The sequence below is a fragment of the Solanum stenotomum genome, chromosome 10 (assembly GCF_019186545.1).
Source record: "Solanum stenotomum isolate F172 chromosome 10, ASM1918654v1, whole genome shotgun sequence".
NCBI lineage: Eukaryota > Viridiplantae > Streptophyta > Magnoliopsida > Solanales > Solanaceae > Solanum > Solanum stenotomum.
Window position 1 is genome coordinate 53323121 of NC_064291.1, and position 21109 is coordinate 53344229.

At 30.5% G+C, this 21109-nt stretch overlaps 1 protein-coding gene across 1 annotated transcript; it reads right to left on the reverse strand.

Moving 5' to 3' along the window:
• Nucleotides 1–3201: 3201 nt before the first annotated feature.
• LOC125842676 (putative glucuronosyltransferase PGSIP8) lies at nt 3202–9582 on the reverse strand. The gene is made up of 5 exons (XM_049522003.1): nt 8996–9582; nt 4670–4928; nt 4395–4596; nt 4139–4286; nt 3202–3768 (listed from the first exon to the last, which is right to left on the reverse strand). Exons 1-5 carry the CDS (start codon nt 9271–9273, stop codon nt 3225–3227), a joined length of 1431 nt encoding a protein of 476 aa, XP_049377960.1. The 5' UTR covers nt 9274–9582; the 3' UTR covers nt 3202–3224.
• Nucleotides 9583–21109: the final 11527 nt, after the last annotated feature.

The following is a 21109-nucleotide window of genomic DNA, read 5'->3' on the forward strand; positions in this document are numbered from 1 at the left end:
GTAAGTCGGATAAACTTAAGGAATAAGACTGTGTACATAACATAACACTTTTTTTCAGGATACACTCTTAAAATTATATTGAATATATTATTATTATATAAATATAAAATATAAATAATTGTGAGTAGTTACTTTTGAATTTTAATTTTCACACTTCAAGATATAGTACATTTCATAACTAGAAAATAAATTTAGCCTCCAAAAAAGATAATTGAATCACTTTTTAAGTAACTTATTCAAGTCATTAATTTTCTGTTATAAAGACATAGAAATGGCTGCTACCTACCAGTTAGAGACTCAGAATCATCGAATACCAGATATGCATGTCGTCAATTCTACAACTGTCTGTATACATAAATGTTTTTTTTCCTTTTCAATTTAGTGAAATAATCATAAAAGTGAATATAATTATTAACTCACTATTTTTAAAAATTACCTCTTGACTAACCTTGACAGTTATACGCAACCGAGACGCAATCGTGACATATAAATTTTGAGGTGTGGATATAATTATTTTGTAAGATGTGGAGTGTTCAACTAACAAATTGTAAAGATGAGTTGAGGTGTCTAGATACACATTCTCAGATCGAGTTAAAATATTTAGTTATTGTATCTATGTATTATGTGTCTTAAATAAACGTTGATTATGAACAAAGTATGGCACAAATTATTTAGCTATTAATCATTCTGAGTTTAGGGATAAATAAAATGTTGAAACGGTCATTTTATTAGGCATGCAGCTGCATGTGGGGGAAACATAGGTTTAATAGTAATGGTGGTCTGCATGAAGGGAAAAAATGGTCCTAGCATGGCCTATACAATTTTGTACTTATATAGTAGTTGCTGTCACTATGTGGAGACCCACTATGAGATTTTATAAATAAATTTGTGTTTATCCGCATTGGAGCTCCAACCAAAGCTAGATATTGTAGGGCTTAGTCTGGGAGCGGCGCTCCTATTAAAATATTCTTTATATTAAAGCTTGAACTCGAGATCTCTGATTAAAGGTTGATCAATCCTATCTCTTAAGTATTATTTTAGTTCCTTCTAATACGAAGCAAAATATATTTAACCATCAATTGATTGAAATATGTTTTTTTTTAATTCTTATTTGAAAAAAAAAACTAGAATAATATTACTGTCGAATAAAAAGTAACAATATATGTTTAACTTAATACATGCTTAATTAACTAAGTGGTGGGATAATTATTAAATTGGAGGAAAAAGGACAAATATATCCTCAAACTATCGTAAATAGTATGCAGATACCCTCCGTCATACTTTTGGGAGATTGGTGCCCCTACCATCCAAAAACCAGAGCATATATGTCCTTCACTCTGACGAAAGACTAAATAGGGATACGTGGCGCAATCTTTTCCGTCGATCCAATATTTAATAAATGTCGGATCTGTGGATTAATTATGACACATGTATGTTCGTTAGTATAAATGATATATATGCACTAGTTTTTGGACGGCAGGGGCACCAATGTCCCAAAAGTATGACGGAGGGTATCTGCATATCATTTACGATAGTTCGGGGTGTATTTATCTTTTTCCCTTATATTGGAACTTATGACAAACAAATGTATGAAAATTACAAGCAAAGCGATCAAAAGTGTATGTTTGAATTAATTAAAAATAAAATACATTTAATGAGATATTACAAACACTAAAATAAAAACTTAGCAATAACTAATAACTGGGGACCAAAAATGTTATGATCCCTTTTTTTTTAATGTTCATTGAAATGGGCCCTTCGAATTTAAAAGAGTTTTTTTTTTTGAACGTTGGAAAAATGGAGGAACTTTACCACACAAAAAGGGCATTGAGACAAAAACTCCTAACTTGTATAAAAATTGATCTTTTTTTCAAAAGAAACAAGAAAGCTATTTATGATGGGATGTTGATTTTGCTTGATTATAGGATGTAGGCCCTCATATCATTGAACAAATAATTAAAAGGCGATGAAATCTTGTTTATTAACCAAACAATATTTTTGGTGTAATCTTACAAATTAACATAAAAATATTCTTATGTTTATATGATAAAGCTATAATTCTCGATAGAATCTTGTTTATTAACTATTGAACAATAAAAAGTGATACGTGTGTAGAATGAATAAACACCAACTATCTTGTCATGTTTTATTCCATAGAACAAAAAAGGATGTCTCTCGTCATATTATTTTGCATCAAACAAATCTTCAGACTTCTAATATGAATAAAGTGCCTTATCGGTCTTTTTTTCGTTTAAGACATTTTTGTTTAAATTTCATCTTCACATTAAAGCAGAATACGATTATTAGTTTTGAAATTTTTGGGTCATTTGTACTTTTTGTTCTTATTCTTTAACTTTTGTCCCTCGTATAACAAGTAACTATTTTTGCGAGGCATAAATTTATATTTTCGTGATCCTTAAAAGTTTGAGATTCAATAGATATAAGTTCAATTGGTAAAAGAACAAAAATCAAAAGACTAGTCTGTTCGATGATAAAAATGAAAGACCAACCATTTGAAGACGGTTCGTGCAGTATCATCCTCATTTCTTCCTTCTTCTTGTGGGTTATTGTTGGATTATCAGAAGCCCAAGCCCATCAATTCAAGCATTTTGTACACATGTTATGGTATTTGAGGCCCAAGCCCACTTACCTGGACAAGGCCGGTCCAAATCTCTAGGCTGATTTGCATAAATGCTCCTTTTTAACTCACTATTTAAATTTTGTCCCTATTTTTCATTGTTGTAAACATGTACCCCTTTCTTAAATGTTTCTTAATCATACAGATAAAACATTAGACTGTTACCTAAAGTTTGAGCAACTTACAATTTTTTAGACCATGATCTTACGTTTTCTCATACAAATTTCAATTTGCACCAAGAGGATTTTTATTCCGTGGTCTAAAAATACTCTATCTGTTATAAGAAAAAACATAAAAGAGGGTAATTTACTAAATAGGTATCCGAAAAAAGTAACAACGAGTAAAAAATTCTGAATTTTGTTTGACTAATGCATTTGTTGCTGGAAAGCTAACAGTAACAAAATTCAATTTCCAAGTATAACACATACTTACAACAAGTTCATCCCATTTTTTACATTTTCTAGTTCATATAAGAATTTGTAACATATCAAAGAATTCCTTTAGCTTGTATAAGAGCACAAGCACACGTCCCAAGAAAAAAATATCCCCTTTTTAATATCTTCCAACTTTCAAATTTTCCATTTCATCAATACAACTTGTTGAAACCAGCAGGTGCAGCAGATTCACTCAACTTAGGCAAGAACCCTTCCCTCTCAAGTGAAACATTAAGACAAGACATTATTTTCACCAATGCTGTCCATGCCACGGGGGATGCACAAAACGCGTACGCGAATACAGCCAATGCTCTTACAATACCATCAGAATACCAAGGATAAGCCATGACCAGAAGTACCCCGAATATTCCTAGCCATGGCACGAGAACAGGCAGCATTGGCAACAAGAATGTGTTCATTGCTATACATGATAGCGCGAAAGAGCCTAGTAAGTAGAGACCCCACCCGATGAGTGGATGAACCGTGTGAGGTATCAAGAAGAAAGGGATAATGTAGGCTGCAAGAATGGACCATATCGCGATCAGCTTTAGGCCAGTTCGTATTAGGAAGATGCTCTTGGTGTTTTCACGTCGATAGCACAACTTAGATAAGTTGGGACGTGCTACGCGTGTCATTACAATTATTCCAAGGTATAGTACAGTTTGGATCAGCACTAGTGGCCTCTCTGCATCATACCTGCCAAATGCCAAACATATTAAACTTTGATGAATGTACTTCAGCAAGCACTCGCAACGTTCACAAAAAAGGGTGATTTCAGCTGATGACAACGATAACAGCAACGATATGAGGGAAAATTCAGGACATTATAGTCCAAAAAGAGCTCAAATGGAGCGACATGGATAGTTAGGATTCATATACATGACATTTTTTATTGATATTTTAAAGAGTGCAATGGTCAATCAAGGAAAATCTTTGACATATAGTCCAGACAGAGCTTAAATGAAATGATATGAACAGTGAGAATTGATATAACCGACCCCAACTTAGTCACAATTCAAAGTTGCTTGTAGTACAGACATATCAAAAGAGAGGATTTTCGTCTTACCCTAGAGTTTGAAGTCGTTGTTCATGCCACTGGATGCCTAAAGGAAGGACAGGCCACGACCACCAATACCACGGCTTTAACCATGGTGCACCGGGGAAAGTAATGACACTATTAGGTCCACATGGTACCGACCAATGAAGCCTGAGATCTACAAGAGTTAAAAGAAAAAATCAGTATTAATTTCTCTGCTTTAGAAATGTGCATTGTGGAATATCACAAACGTTGTCTAACAAAAACTACGCGATCACAAACTTACAATAATAAGAGGCGTCCATTTGGTAACCAAGAGGTAGTCGATAATTCCCCTGGAGCTTAGTACCATTAAGGGAAGGATGAAACATCGGCTGATCAAGCAAATCTGGGAAGTATGCTCCAATAAAACCTTGATCCGCGCCATCTGCGTTGTCCATTCCAACCTTAAGCTGATTAAGCATGTCCTTGAATACAATTGTTGATGGCTGCAATTCAACGTTTATAAGTAACTTGTATAATTCACCTAATACTTCATAGTTCGCGGAGAAAAGTTGTTACCTGCAATACAAAGAGACCTGTATGGAATATGCAGGGGTTGATGAATACTGCACAAAATTGTCCACATTGGAACAATTCATCTGTTTTCTGGAGGAAAAGGTTGTCTGCATCGAGCATGACGACTCTTTCATAATCTGTTAAGCTCCACGCGTAAAGTTTGTTCATCGTTAACTTGAATCTCAAGTTAAAATTGGATTGCCCTTTGTATGGATTGTTCAAATTTTCAACTCTCACTACCTTTGCACCATCTTCCTGCTCTCTGCAAATCAAACAACATACAATGAATAATTTTTCTCCAATGAAGATTCACATTTCTATTTTGTTATGATCCACATTGAGAAACTACTTTTCTCTCCGTTTCAATTAGTTGTCGATCTTACTTTCCTTTTAGTCCACGTGACATGTTTAAGATCACAAGATTAAAAGACATGTTGATACATTATGCACATACTTAGTTTTAAACCACAAGATTCAAAAGTTTTCTTTACTTTCTTAAACAACGCGTCAAGTCAAAACCAGACAAACAAATTGAAACGTAAGGAGTACTAAACTTGGTTGAAATACAGTACAGAGAACAGACATTTCAATAAAGAAAGCTGTGACATGTAACTACCACACTTAGTTATAGTACATAGGAATGTTAATTTGAACCCACAGCAAAATGTTGTCAACTTTTAGGTAGGAATAGACATTTCAACTATTTGATACTTCCGTCCATTTTTAATTGTCAGGATTTCATTCTTTAGAGTAAAACTAGGGATAAGGCATAAGTACCCCTAGACTATGATCGAAATTTCAGAGACACACCTTAACTAAAATAAGATCCTATTACCCCCTAAACTCATTTTTTTTAAAATTTTGTACAACTTTTGTCTTACGTGGCACACTCCGTGACTCCACGCAATTGAGGCGTGTGAGAGATATTTTGATGTCACATAAGCCAAAAAGGTATACATCTTTATTGACCTGACCAGGAAAAAAACAGTTTTTCTATTTTTTATGAATTTACAAAAAATGGGTTTAGGGGGTAATAGGACCTTAGTTTAGTTAAGGTGTGTCTCTGAGATTTCGGTCATAATTTAGAGGGGTACTTGTACCTTTTCCCATCAAACTATAAGAACTTTGACTAATATTTTACGATATATTTTTTCATCATATTGATATGAACAAAATTACAATTTGTAATTCTTTTCGTATAGTTTTTTAATATCTAAGTGGAGAAGTGTAAAATAGATATATTATCGGTAAAGTTTTAAATTAAATACAAGGTTTAGCAACCAGTCTATTTCTGAACAAGTTTTTTTGTCTGTTTAGACTTTTAAACATACATATGGAAAGCTATTTTTAACTACTTGGTCTGAGTTAAGTGGCAAAAATTAAGGAATTTTTTTAAATTTTTTTTTTTCATATTTTAGAAAGTACTTGTTTGTACTTGGCTAATCAATTTCAGAAATACTTTTGTTAATACTTGATCAGTTGCGATTTGGGTTTGGTGGTTCCAAAAGTGCTTTTGGAGAAAAAATATTTTTTTAGAAACTGAAAAACAATTTTTGTTACTACTCGGAAACACTTGTTCTCTCAACTCTATAAAATAATTATTTTCAAAAATACTTTTAGCCTCCTAAAAGTAATAAACTAGTTTTGGGACCCACCACTAAGTTAGGGCACTTGAACAGGATGTCTAAAAGAATTAGCAAAGGCAATATTATATAAGTTAAGACACATAGAACTTTAGAAAACACAAAGTGGCAAATCTACTTTAAACCAAATTAGTGGGCTTAGAGATAAACCATTAACAAACAAATCAAAAAAAGACATCCTTTGTCTAATCTCTATGAAGTGAAATCATCATTATCCCTCTCATAAACTAAAAGATATTAACTTGTTGGATAGGCTCTGTATTATTTTTTTTAATTATTTATAATTGTCTTTTAGACGATTTAATAGTTTAAAGAATTATAAAAATTATACTACTAATTGGACCAACACCAATGATTCAACTATCATTTAGAGATGTGTTCAAAATTTAAAATTTATAATTTTAAATATATTTAATGAATTTATAAACACACTTATATTAGATGATAGATTAATATTATTGAATTTTGTCAACTCTGTATCATATATGGTGTATCCGCCTTTGTTATCATTGTAAATGATATTAGACCATCTTCGTCCTTATCCCTTCAAGTTATAATATTCAACAATAACATATACAAGTATTTATATAAGTAGGTTATGAGGAAAGTAATATGTACGTGATTTACATTACTTCCAAAAGATTAAAGTAAGGAATCAGATGAATGGAATCATTATTCATAGAATTTCGAATAGTATATCCTAGAAGCAACCAATTAATTCATGCACCCAATGAAATGACTTATTAGTTTGATTAACAAAAAAAAAAAAAAAATTATCAAAAAAATAAATGAAAAAAATATGCACGTTCCTGTGCCAAAGACCTTTCATGCCAACTATATCTTTGAAATCAAAAGCTAGTAAACGTCTTTCTCCATTTTTAAGACAAAATAGCTTTGACCAAACTTCTTTCTGTTTTTGTTTGGATGATAATTGAGAAATCTCCGAGAATCAGTAATATATTATTAAGGTTGGAATTGAAATTTTGAATTTATGAATTTTAATTTTTTATGAAAAAATCTTAATGAATTTTAGGTAAAATATTTATAGCTATTAAGAGGTTTGTTAATACAACACACATGGTTTAGATTAAAGTTAGTGATTTTGCCAAATTCATAAGCAACACTATAGTTTCAACCCGGCACATTGTTCAAACTTGGTGGATGGTTGACTCACCCATCTTTAATTCAAAGTATTTGTGAATTTGAATTCGTGGCATGGACCTAATTTACCTATCACATCCTATATACAATTATTACTAAATCAAAAAAATTATGAATTCTATATTTTAAAAAAGACAAACAGTACGTCTCTAGGTAAATTATTTATACCTATTATACAATTTACTATTAATGCTCTTGGGTTATGCCAAACTTGTAGACAAAATTATAATTTCATCCCAATGCACTATTTGAAATTCGATGGACCCGTCTACCTTTCTAAAATTCCAAACTTTTGCTAAACATAAACTTTGAACTCATGGCGTACAGACGTACCTTAATACGAGTGAATTAACTCCTACCACTAGATCAAATTTCAAGAGAAGTTGTGTCAATATAAAATTAATTATTTTTTCTCATTTTATTCTTAAAAGTAATTATTTTAAAAAACTATAAACAGCTCAATAGAATAAAAAATATTTAATGAGGCAAACTTATATCTTAAAACAGAAATAAGGATAGTTAAGATATAGTTTTGTCTCATTGAATATGGATGTGTCATCACCTCATAATGAAATTGCTTATAAGAACAACTAATATTAAAAGTAAAATGAAAGAATAAAAAATATTCCTTAAAACTTCTAAGACAAATAATTTAAGACAGTCATTTTGCGAAACTTAAACGATAATTTGAGACTAAAGGAGTATAAAAGACAAACGCGTATAATATGCTGGCAAAATCAAGAGGGATATTACTTATTAATTTCTTAATTATACTATGTGACCTAATTCAACGACTTTTAAAACCATTTATTAGATGAAAAAAAGATGATGAAAATAGAATTGACCTATTCATACTGTATATGATATTTAATTTCTTCTTAGCATCATTAAACTTCCACTGCCGTTTGACAAAAGTTTTGAAAATTCTATTGTACTTGATATAAACAAGACTCTCACCCGTAAAGACCGTAATAGAGTGATATGTATTCCATTATTCTTAATCAGAGATGTCGAGTTTAAATTTTTTTAAATATAAAATCATTTTTATTAAGAAAGATTTTATTCTTTATATGAAATTTTCTAATAATTTTTAAATTTAATCAAACTCTAAAGTAAACCCTTGTTAAAAAATCTCCTTCTATTTTGAGTTTTTGACAACCTTGTGGACATGACCAAATTTATGTGGGCCTTCATAGACCCCAATGTGCAAGCTCACTGCCCATCTGGCAAATTAATGCTTAAAAAATTCAATCAAAATTTTATTCAATTATTAAAAATCAGTAAAATTTTGTCTAGTACGATGTTACACCGGCCAACACCGAAAGAACTATAGATTTAAACTTTTCTCTAATTCCCCGATGACTAATTTAATCGAAAAATGTACAAAACTTAAAATTCGTTCGATAACGAATTCATTCCCCTACATTTATCTACTATGTAATGTCTTATTTTACGTATGATTAAAAATTCACGTGTTTTTAATAGTAACTTCCGTAAATATAAGAACAGAGGAATTTGAACTTACAGAGTTCGGACCCAATGAAGAGGAACATCGAGAGAAGCAATAACGACGAGATCGGCGTCGACGCCGAGCCGGGAAAGTGATCGTAGCATGACACGTGTCGCGACGTAGAATTCATAATCTCTTGGTGTTCCCATATACATCATGGTAGCATAGGCATTTCTATGCACTCCTTTACTCGCCGGCGTCGCCGGCACTCCACCAATCGTCGCCGGAACTCCGGCAACCACCGTCGTTAAAGCTAAAATTAAAATCGAAATTAGTAACTTCAATTTCCCCATAAAAAACCGATCTTTTTTTTTCCCTTTTTGGCCCCTCGATAAATTTTAAGAAACTCCAAAAAAGCTAATGATTCTCATTTATAAGGCATTTGGTTCTATCCTTTAAAAGGGTGATAAAAGGTTCACCGGAAAATCAAGATTCCGGTGTAAAATGGTTAAATTAGCCTTAACAGAGCAAATCTTGATCAATCTCAGCAATCGGAAAAACAAGATTCCGGCTTTGCTTGTTATATCTTTGTGCTTTTTGGTATTTTGGGGAAAAAAATAGAAAGTGATTTGAGGGTTTAATGTATTGAAAGGGTTGAGGACTTGTATAGAAGATTAAAGCCAAGATGAACCAGCTTTTATAAGGTTTTTTTTTATTTATTTAACATTGATAGATATTTTTATTATAATTTTGAGTATGCATATCTAGATATTTGAACTCATTTTTATTGTGTCACTTAAATATTCTAACTTATGAAATGATTATCTAGATACTTCTAATATTTATGTATCACATCAAAGTTTGTGAGATATACAATGAGTATAATTTAAAGTGTTTAGTTGTTACTTGCTAGTTGAGATCAAATTAAGTTGTCTAGTTATGAAATTTCGAGGTGAAATATTTACTTATCAATATTTGTTTTAGGATTTTCAGATATACGTCGATAAATTTATTTTATGGATAAGTATTATGAACTTGTTTCAACAATTCATCACGAAAACGAATAATAAGATTGAACTCTTTTTTCTTTTTATGCCTTATGATAATGATTCCTCTAATATTATGACGGGACCCTCGATAGTTCATAGTTCAAAACTATACCTATTTTTAAGTATGTGGCTATCAACTCTAATTAAAATTTAAAACATATTTACAATTCCATAATAATCTTTGGTGGTTACGTTAGGATATTTGCGTTAATTCTAATGTTCCTTGGGAGTCTTCTTAGTTTTATTTGGTCAAATTCACGTATTAACAAGTTTATTGGTTCTTAGTAAATCCATCGTCCTTTTAATTTCTCTATTTTATTAAAAGTTGAAATATCAATTTCTAAAAATTAAAAATTCGATTTTGTGCCGGACAAATTAAACACTAAATTAAAATAGGTTATACATCAAACACCATAAACCTTAAAAATCCATGTACTAACACTTGCACGAAATTTTATTAATACTCCCTCCGTCTTACATTTGTGGTAAAAAATAATAATCATACTTTCAGTTTATCTCTTTAAGACAAAATTAATTATTTTTATACTATTTTATGTTTAATATTAAATATTTTTAAAATAAAATTAGCTTAAGTCTTATTCATATGTACAGTTTATTTAGAGCGAGATAACGGTGAAGTAATAGAAAAAAAATTAAAATACATATAATTTTTTAGGAAACGTGCAAAAATTAAATGTGACAATTAATATGTATATATGTTACTGTATCTTAAATGTGATTAGAGCTGTTAGTAGTACAAAAAAACAACTCTATTGAAGTATTATGACTTTTTATCTTTTTTCAAAAAAAATATTTGATTTTTGTTAGTTACTCTCTTGGTCCATCTTTATTTGTCCACTATACTAAAAATAGTTATTCAATAATATTTATCCTGTTTAGAAAATCAAGAAATAATTTACCCTTTTATATCTATTATACCCTTACTATTAAATACTATTCAATATCTAATACATTTGTCGGAGTATTAAATTCAATATATTCAAAGGTTAATATAGTAATATTACCCTTATTATTTATTATTTCTTAAGGTGTGTGTCAAGTCAATAGATAGTGGACAACTATTATTGAACTAGAGCAAGTAGAAAGAATCAACTTATTTTTGTATTAAATTTTTTTACAAGTTATACAACATCTGATAGTCAGGTAGAAAATGTGTTATTGTAATGCAAGATGAAAGATGAAATAACTAATCCACATACCATCTATATATATATATATATATATATATAATTCTAACAAATTACCAAATAATTTCTGTATTAAAGGAAAACATTCCTTTCACTTGAAGTAAAGAAGTTACGTTTTATAATTTGTTCTCACATTTCCTTTTCTAGTCCCTTAATTAAGTATCTTAACTATGAATAATTACAAGAAATCTTTATCTGCCTTCTCTTTGCTTTTATCTTAAATAAGTAAGTGGGACCCGAAACCACTCACTAAGATAATATTTTTGTTACGTGAGACATAAAATAAAATTTCTCGATTAACTATAGGATATAAACATTATTGTAATTAGTATTACGTGACAAAGATATTTTAATTATTTTAAAAATAATTGAATTAAATATTTTCTTTTAGGGAAATGCCAATAATTATCTTTCCTTCTTTACGTGTACAATTAGTTCAAGATTCATTGGAATGGACCAACTAGTCAGTCACCTGTAGTTTCTTCCAAACAGAGATCATGTCTTCAAGTGATAAATATTTCTTTATTTTTAATTAGAGGTCTCGAGTTCGAGTTTCTTTGGGTACAGAGTCCCTTTTGTTAGAATGTGTTTTACCCTCAATGTGAGACTTTCCAGCTCGAATTTGAACTTAGTTGGACTTTAATGTGGATATCAGACATCAGGTGAAAATTAAGAACTTGTATTTCACACAATTCATGTAGGAATAAATTTTACCATTAAATACTACCGCGATAACTATAGACATTTTGGTAAAGTAATTTTTTATCTTAAATTAGTCGTAAGTTTTGGTTTGGATTCCCAAAATATGTAATCACCTTTGGCATATGCATCGTGTAAATTTGTAACATTAATGTGAATTGTGATACCGACAAAGTCAATCTAATATTAGGAAGAGTCATAAAAATATATAATTTGAGATCATATAATAAACACATGTGACATGTCAATGACTAATTAATGAAAAAGGGAAAATGTGCAACGAACACTAGCCTTTGCTTAAGTAAGTACTTTTACCTTAATTGTTTAAGGGATCATAAAGATCTTGACTCTTTGAAAAATCAATAGCATTCCATAACATTACGTAAAATATTCAGTTAATCTAACGTAGGAGAAAAACTTAAAATATTGGTTTAAGCTCATACAACTTAAAGTGCCATTTGGTATGCACATTATCTTAGGTTAGCAAGGTGTAAAAAAGAATCACATTTCAAGAGGTGTGATAGAGACAATCCACCCCAATAAAAGTAAATTATAACACGTATGTCGAGAAGGAGGGTACTTAATAATTCGATCTCGGATATTAATTGTTTTGACAAATTAAAATGATTCTAAATAATTATTTAATGTACATATATAGGATAAATAAGAATTGATTTCAAAAATTTCTTCCAACAAAAATCTAAAAGTTGTAGATTGCAGTCTAATCAAACACTCAACCATGAACCAACTAGCCGTCTCCAATTACCATGAAGGCAATGGTGCAGTGAAGGGTGATCAGCTGAATATTTTTCATCAATGAATAAATTTTAAAGTATATCAATCGTCACTTACGTATCACATGTGTATATTAATTCTTAAACAATCTTAATAAAATTTCAAATTTCGTCACTGTTTGAAGATCGATCTCATCCACTAGTATAGATCAAGAATGTTTGATTTATCCACTGTTGAATTTTCCTTCAAATAAAGCAAGTGGATTCACTTAGGACCATTTCTTCAATGATCTGTTGACTCTTCCCACAATGTGGGGTTTTCAGTTTCTTCCAAGAAAGAACATGCATGTGATAATTAAGGGACATCATAGTGCGGGGCGGCGGAGTCAAGAGATCAATGTACGAATGCAATAAAACTTAATAATTTTGATTTAAATTTTATATTTATTATAAAATATTATTATTAATTTATTTTAAAAATTTAATTCTAAATTTATAAACTTCAAATATCAATTTTGTCGTTAAATCATAATTTGGGCATTGAATGGTAGGCTAGCTCACCAAGAACATAATAAGAGACCGGGAAAAAGATAGCTGCCACAAGTCAAAGGAGAAGTTTGGTCAAGAAAAAAATCAAACTAAAAGTACAAAAAAAAAAATAATAAAGAAAAAAATTAACTAAAAGAAAGAGAAAACAAGAATATCCAAATGTTTTAAAAGAAAATATTGTTAACAAGAATATGGGAAGGGGGAATAGAAAACATTATATTCGTACCTCAAAGTATTGTTCATTGTTGGGAAAAGGGTCTGAAAAATATCTCAATTTTGGCCAAATTTGTTGTTACGATACCAAACTTTCATGAGGACCTATTACCCCCTAGACTATTTAATACTATATTTTTTACCCCCTGAACTATTTAATAGTGTATTTTAAAAGTATATATGTGTCCACATGGACATATTACTATTTATAATTATGCAATATTTTTTATGTCCACGTGGACACATATATATGTTTAAAATACGGTATTAGATAGTCTATGAGGTAATAGGTCCTCATGAAAGTTTGGTATACAGCGAATTCGATCAAAGTTAGGTTATTTTTCAGACCCTTATCCCTTCATTGTTTTAGAAAAAAAAAAAGGTTATCCACTTAAAAAAGATAGTACTAGTATATATCTAGCAGTCCTAATGTATTTATCTAACTTAATAACTAGTATTTATTTAATCATTCAAATAATGATTGCCGTTTCTTTAGCTATATACATTACATATTTTCATAATTTACTTACACATGTAATTCCACTTTAACTATCACGATCAAATCGAAACGGAAGGAGACAATAAGTCTATTGAAATGGAGAATCATTCAAAGTGGCATAACTTTAGAGAAAGCAATAAGATGACACGTGTTTTACTTATTTATTTCAACAAATCAAGATAGATAGATAGATTTATTTTATTCAATTTTACCCTTGTACCTAAATAACTATTTGAAAATTTAGTAGTCAAATTTAGATTACTAAAATATAATTAATATGAGTAACTTATGAATAAATTTTAAATATATTGTTTATTAATAAGCGTAGAAAGTCACTATTCAACTAAAAAAGTATGTCAATATGCCAATTATCAAACTTTCAAGTAGATTGAGTCAAAACTCGTTGTTATTGAGATGTTCATTAATTAATACTTCTTCCACCTTCTATAGTGGAAGAAAAGACTTGGGGAGACTTGCACTTGGGCAATTGAGTGGTGGAAAATGTAGATTTTTTCAACTAATACTCATCAATCATCATTATTTAATTATTAAAGTAAATAAATACAACATTTTCAAGCAATCGTAATTATTCTTTATTAAGTATAAGTATAATATTTTCGTTCGTTCCAAATTAAGTGTTATATAAGTAATAAAGGTTTGTCTCAGTATTTTCTCAGGAATTCAAGACAAACCTTAGCATAGTATTTTTTTATTTTAAAATAAACTAATATTTTTTTCCATTTTTTTAGTTAAAATGAATTAAAGTTAAAAGGTAAAAATGTTCAAATGGGTAAAATAACATAGGTAAAATACCATTCTGGTCAAATTTTTTGGCAAAAAGGATTTTTTTCTATATGTTTTTCAACTATAGTCTTATATTCCATCTTTCTAAACATATTTAATTTTCAAGAGATATTTATTAAATATGAGTAGTTAACTTAGATGTACTCCATCTGTTCACTTTTACTTGTCATATTTGGAATTGATACGTTAAGAGAAAACAACAATTGACATGTCTATTTGTAACATCTCGCACCTAGAAACGACTATAAAGAGTTTAATATGAAAATATTGATTTTTGGAAAGAATAAGAAAATCTGGAAATTTTTGTCTAAGTTAAGAAGTGAGTTTGGTTTTTTTCAAACGGCCATAACTCCTAGCTCAAGATGATTTAGGAGCAGATCTGGATATTGTTGGAAACCTCTTGGAATGATCTTTCCAACGCCGCCGATTTTGCGCGATTCCGAGTTCGTATGAGTAAGTTATGCCCTTTGGAAGTTGGGCTATTGGATTAAGGAAAGTTCAAATCCGGATTTGTGAGGGGTAAACTAGTCTTTTCCTTACCTAATTTGCCTATTTCGTTTTTAGGAATTAATTGGGGTAAAACAAGACTTTATTCAGTTTAGAAAAAAAATTAGAATTTACGCTAGGGCTTGGAGAGGAGAAGAAAGAAGAGAAAAGAGGAGAGAAATCAAGAAATCACCAAGAATGTTCAAGCTTTGTGAGTGGAATTCATCGGGGGTGATCCCTATTAAGGTATGTGAGATTTCTTTCGTGTTGGGTTAGTTCATCCACACACTAACTTGTTTCAATTCAGTGAAATTGGAGTTGTTTGAATGTTAAGAAAGTGAAGTTCTTGAAGAACATTGTTGAATTCTTGTGGGTTGATTGTTGAATGCCTAGTGTTAATTTGATTCGTGTTTTCAGGTTGTTTTTCGAGTTAAATCTATCATGTATTGAGGGTATAAATCATCCTAAGTGTTTGGGGAAAGGACCAATGAAGTTTAGAGATGAAAAACGAAGGAGAAAAGTCAGGAATTTTCTGGGAAAGGGTTTGGGGCGCCGCGCCTGCCAGAGCGCCACAAAAGTTCCTCTGAACTTTGGCCTCTGGCGCGTCGCGCCAGCCAAAGCGCCACAGGCAGCCCTCTGAATTTTGAGGGCTGGCGCCCCGCGCCTCTCAGAGCGTCAGGGACACTAGTTCTCCCCATTCGTTCCCCACCTTCTCGTAATTGTTCCTAAGTGATGTACCTATGTTTCCTAGTCAATTTCAACACTCTAAAGTACATCTAAACACCATGAAATCATCCATAAACATGAGATCATGAACCTTGAATCCATAATTCAATTTAAGGAAAGTTAAGTTCAAAGTCAAGAAGTTAAGAGTCAAGTCTAGAAGTTAAGAAGCAAGTCAAAGCAAAGTTTCTTAAAGTTTCCAAGGATCTTTAACAATGTTTTATCGTCGTTTAAAGACCTAAGTTTTGAAGTTAAGCAAAGAGTAAAGCTATGGTTTGAAGTTTTTTTCTTCAAAGAGATATATGGGGACTATGTATTCCCAAAGAAGTTTTAAAGAAATGTTTTCACATTTAAACGAGATCGGAAACTGAGATTTCCAAAGATGCCTTTGGGCTAGTTTTCAGAAAAGAATAATGGCTTTCTAAATGAAACAAGCAGGGGAAACTGAGAATTTCAAGATAGTCTTTAAGCTAAGTTTTGAGCACTAGTCTCAAATTTGTAGAAAGAAAAATGTTTTAAAAACATAAGAGCCAGTACATTTTTGGTAGTAGTATCGAGCACCGAATTGGGGGAGCGTTCAAAGAACCCACAGCCCCCATAGAACCATGTAGCCATAATGGGTAGAAGAGGTTCATACTTTTTAGATGAATCCTTTTCAAATTAGACTAGTGATCCATTAGGCAGTTCAGGTTCTATACCTTTAGTCGGGTATAAGATGCTTTGGTAACGTGAGGTTGATCGTTGTATCATCACTATAGCTCTTATGTGATGGTTGTCGGTTAGAGAAACTTCCACAACAGTTATTGTATTTTTATATACATCAGTTCATTTGTATTTCTACATACATCTCAGATTTATAGTATTTTTGCATACACACAGAGTTTATAGTATATTTTTAAACAGTTTTTCTTTACATTGCACTTTCTTTAAATTGTTGTATATTGAAATGAGTCAGTCAGGTTGAGTTGAGTTGAGCCAGGTAAGTTATTCAGTTTCTTTCAGATTTCCTTCTAACCTATGTTGCTTAGCATTCCAACTCGCATACTTGTACATTCAATGTACTGATGCCAGTTGACCTGCATCGTCTTATGATGCAGATTCAGGTAACCAGGATCAACATCCAGCGCCTCGTTGATCCAGTTGAGCAGCTCAGAGTCAGTGGTAAGCCTCTTTGTATTTCGGATGACTCTTTTTATTCATTTTCAGTCTTTCATTTATTAGGATGTTGTGGGGTTTGTCCCAACATCCATCTCAGTATTTTAAAGGCTTCATGGACGGTTAGATAGTTAGTAGTTCAGTAGTCTTTACATTATTCATTCAGTTGTTGTTTAAAGACTAAGTTGCCATTTTGGCTAAGATGTTATTTCTTTAAGTTATTGTTTAAGCTTATTATGTTGAGAAATTCTTCCGCTGAGTTCAGAAAGCCAGGCCAAGGGTTCGCTTGGGACCAGCGATGGTCTTTGAGTGTCAGTCCCGCTCAGGGTGTAGGCTCGGGGCGTGACACTATTTCACCATACCACCTCTATTAATAGATGTTTGTATTAGGTTTTGGAAAACAATGATTTGATGATAAGAGTAAAACATAAGAAAAAAATTGTTCTCTCTTGATATGTTAAAAGTGACAAATAAAATTGAAAATCTATTATTGAAATAGTGAATAAGTAAAAATATATAAAGAAAATAATTATTAATTTCTTAATAGACATAAATTTTGCTCGGATAATACTTATTTTGACACTAAAAAACTACTTTCAAATAACCTTTTAAAAATGGCACATACATACGGTCTAATTATTGAGTTTTGAATAACTGGACTGAGATTATCTAGGGAAGCTTTATGGTAACCCATTTTTTGAAGTCCGATAATTGAATTTTGAGTGCTTATCTAAGGTCGAAAATGCATATTTTTAATTTGAAAAGATGTGTCTCGTGAAGTTCCTTTTTTTAAAAAAATAAAATAAAATTAAATAAGTAGTTTTGGATGGCAAAAATGTATTTTTAAAATTTTTGCAAACACAAATTGCTATTCTAGTATGGCAAAATTTTTTTTTAATATATTAGTCAAACACAAATTATTACTCTTTAAAAAACATTGATAAGGAAGTTTTAGAACTCAACCTTTTCAAATAAGACTAATTAATCTAGAAATTATAATTTCACAATTATAATCTTGAAATATATTAGTTATATAACTACATGTCCACATTTGTGCCTTTTTTTTCTCCTTCTAATTGGATAAATCATGATAAACAATTTGGAAAAAGTCACATCTAAAGATTCTATTATATTGTTCTGTTATATAATATATAATAATATATAAGATGCTCAAAGTTTGATCTCATCTTAGGATTTTCAACCACAAGTACCAAAATATCATATTGCTATTTATGAGATTCTTTGTTGATAACTCTACAAACTTTAGCTTTTTCCAAAACATTATTCTAGAGAGAGCAAGGGCGGAGCTAGAAGTTTATATATGAATTCTATTAAATTCATAAATTTTTATTTAAACAGTGTATCTATGTTAAGAAAGTCATTAAATATGTAGCACATATTGAATTTAGAATCCAAATATTAATAATTGAAGTCGTTATTTCAAAATTCATCAAAACTCATAAAGTTGAAATTCTAACTCCGCCTCTAAGAGAGCAAGATGGAATATTTTTTTAATGGCTTAGGTTCATTTGATTTGGACAGGATAGTGATCAAGCATTGTTCTTGTTGGATGCTAATTGGGTCTTAAGCTACGTAACTTTTACATTACCTAAATAGGAAAAATTGAAATTGAGTTATTTAATTTTGAAGGGATCTTTCTTTTTTTAAAAAAAAAAAAAGAAGAAGAATTTGGCTATCACATGATGATAAGGAACAATTTTTTGTGATATTTCAATCCTCTTTTTGGCTTCTTGCACTACCCAATAATGGGTTACTTTCCCTTTTTAAATTTGAAAAAAATATATGCAAATTGCAAACTTATAGAATTTTTCAAATAATTTTGAAATATTTAAATTTAATTTTTAAAATATTAAATTAATTTAATTTAATTAATTTTAAAATTCAAGTCATTAACTATTTGATAGGCAAAAACGACACTGATTTTGAGATGAAGGAAGCACTATATGGTTTTATTTAGATTTTGTACCGACTCTTGTCCAACTATACGTTGAGGTATTATTCACTTCGAGTTTAATCTCACAAGGATTTGTCCATTAGATTTTTAACCCAAAGGACGTCGCGATCGTTATTTCTAAACTCATTCTTTTAACTTTCCTCTCTCATTTCGATGTGAGATTTACCTAAGGTGTAATGTGTACCCTTCTTTTAGAGGTTTGTCCTTCGTTATAAGTGTCACATACACCCCTCATTGAAACTCAACGTCCTTGCTGAGGTTTGTCCCACCATCATACTAAGTAGGCGTTTGGCCATGCGATACCATACCACGATATGGTGTTGTGAGATGGAATCAGCGTTTGGACATGCGATTACGTTGATTCCATCTCATGATTCCATATCATGAGAGGTGATACCATATTCTCCAAAAACCATGATATGGAATTATATGGTGATTCCATATCATGATTTGAGATATTTTAATACAATAATTAATCCATGAGTTTATATTTTGTTAAAACAACCCCACATTTATATCTACCATTTGTTTCATATGTAAATAAAATTTATAATCACATCATTACTTTTTAAAATTTATTATTCTCACCAATATAAAATTTATTATTACTTTAAATTTGGTGAATATAAATGATAAAGTAGAAATTCATTTGGTGAATATAAATAAGAACGAAGGGAGTAATACTTTTTTTTTCATAATAAAAAAAACGTCTTAATCTTATGACTAAGCATAATATTGATAAAAGACAATTTTCATTGGCGGTGCCGCACTTTCTTAATCTTAGTATTCGCAAAATGTTCGTTCACATGACTGAAGAACATCAAGTCCAATGGATTGAGGACTTGGGAAAAAATTGATCAATTAGTTATTAATATTTAGTCAAGTGGACTAGTTATAATTTTTTTGATTAAATTTTATTGGAAGTGTTTTTGACTCAAACTTGTGGTAACTTTTTAAAATTTCGTTATTCTATAATATTTAACTATTGATTTTTCTTGTAAATAGTTAGAAGTCAGTGATGTTTGTTAATTTTTATCTTAGTGTATTTAACTTCTAAGTTAATATTTACTCACCAATGTATGTTTTTTTTCTACTTTATAGGTTATTTGTAAGAGTAGTTGAGAGATATGAGCATATCAAGTACAATTTATGTTCAATTTTTTTTATTAAATTAAAGTTAGATGAAACAATTACTTAAGTGGAGAACAAATAACTTTGTAATAATTTATTATGCAATTGTATAATTTTTTGTTTATTTGATAAGATTGAATAAACAATTGGGGCTATTTTAATAGTTTTACAACTTATGAGATTTTTATGTTTATGAAAAAATATACAACACAAAAATTTCATATCGCATGTCCAAACAAACCTTCAAAATCATCTCATGATTCCATATCATGATACCATATCATAATTCCATATCATGATTCCATATCATGATACCATATCATAATTCCATATCATGATACCATATCGCATGGCCAAACGGGCCCTAAGTAGGCGTTTGGTCATGCGATACCATATCACGATATGGTATCATGAGATGGAATCAACGTTTGGACATGCGATTTTACGTTGATTCCATCTCATGATTCCATATCATGAGAGGTGATACCATATTCTCCAAAAACCATGATATGGAATTATATGGTGATTCCATATCATGATTTGAGATATTTTAATACAATAATTAATCCATGAGTTTATATTTTGTTAAAACAACTCCACAATTATTTCTACTAACCATTTGTTTCATATATAAATACAATTTATAATCACATCATTACTTTTAAAAATTTATTATTCTCACCGACATAAAATTTATTATTCTCACCAACATATAATTACTTTAACTCACACCTCTCGATTGTGAAACTTTTCAACATTCACTTGAAACAATTAACCGGCATGTTAAAATAGTTGCCGAGGCAATTAGCAAGATGACACCAACATTTATACAACCAAAAAATATGACTGTGTACATTCAAAATTCGACATAATACTCGATTTTGGCCTTGGTTTAAGGTAAAATTTCAATCGCATTAATAAATTTATTTTATGGCCTTAATAAGTGAACATTTATATTTTATGT

Coding starts and splice junctions, on each gene's coding strand:
- LOC125842676 (XM_049522003.1), bottom strand. CDS start 9,273: ATGGGGAAATTGAAGTTACTAATTTCGATTTTAATTTTAGCTTTAACG. Junction 4,929..8,995: donor CTTCATTGGGTCCGAACTCT/GTAAGTTCAAAT, acceptor TTTGATTTGCAG/AGAGCAGGAAGATGGTGCAA. Junction 4,287..4,394: donor AATGGACGCCTCTTATTATT/GTAAGTTTGTGA, acceptor TAACTCTTGTAG/ATCTCAGGCTTCATTGGTCG.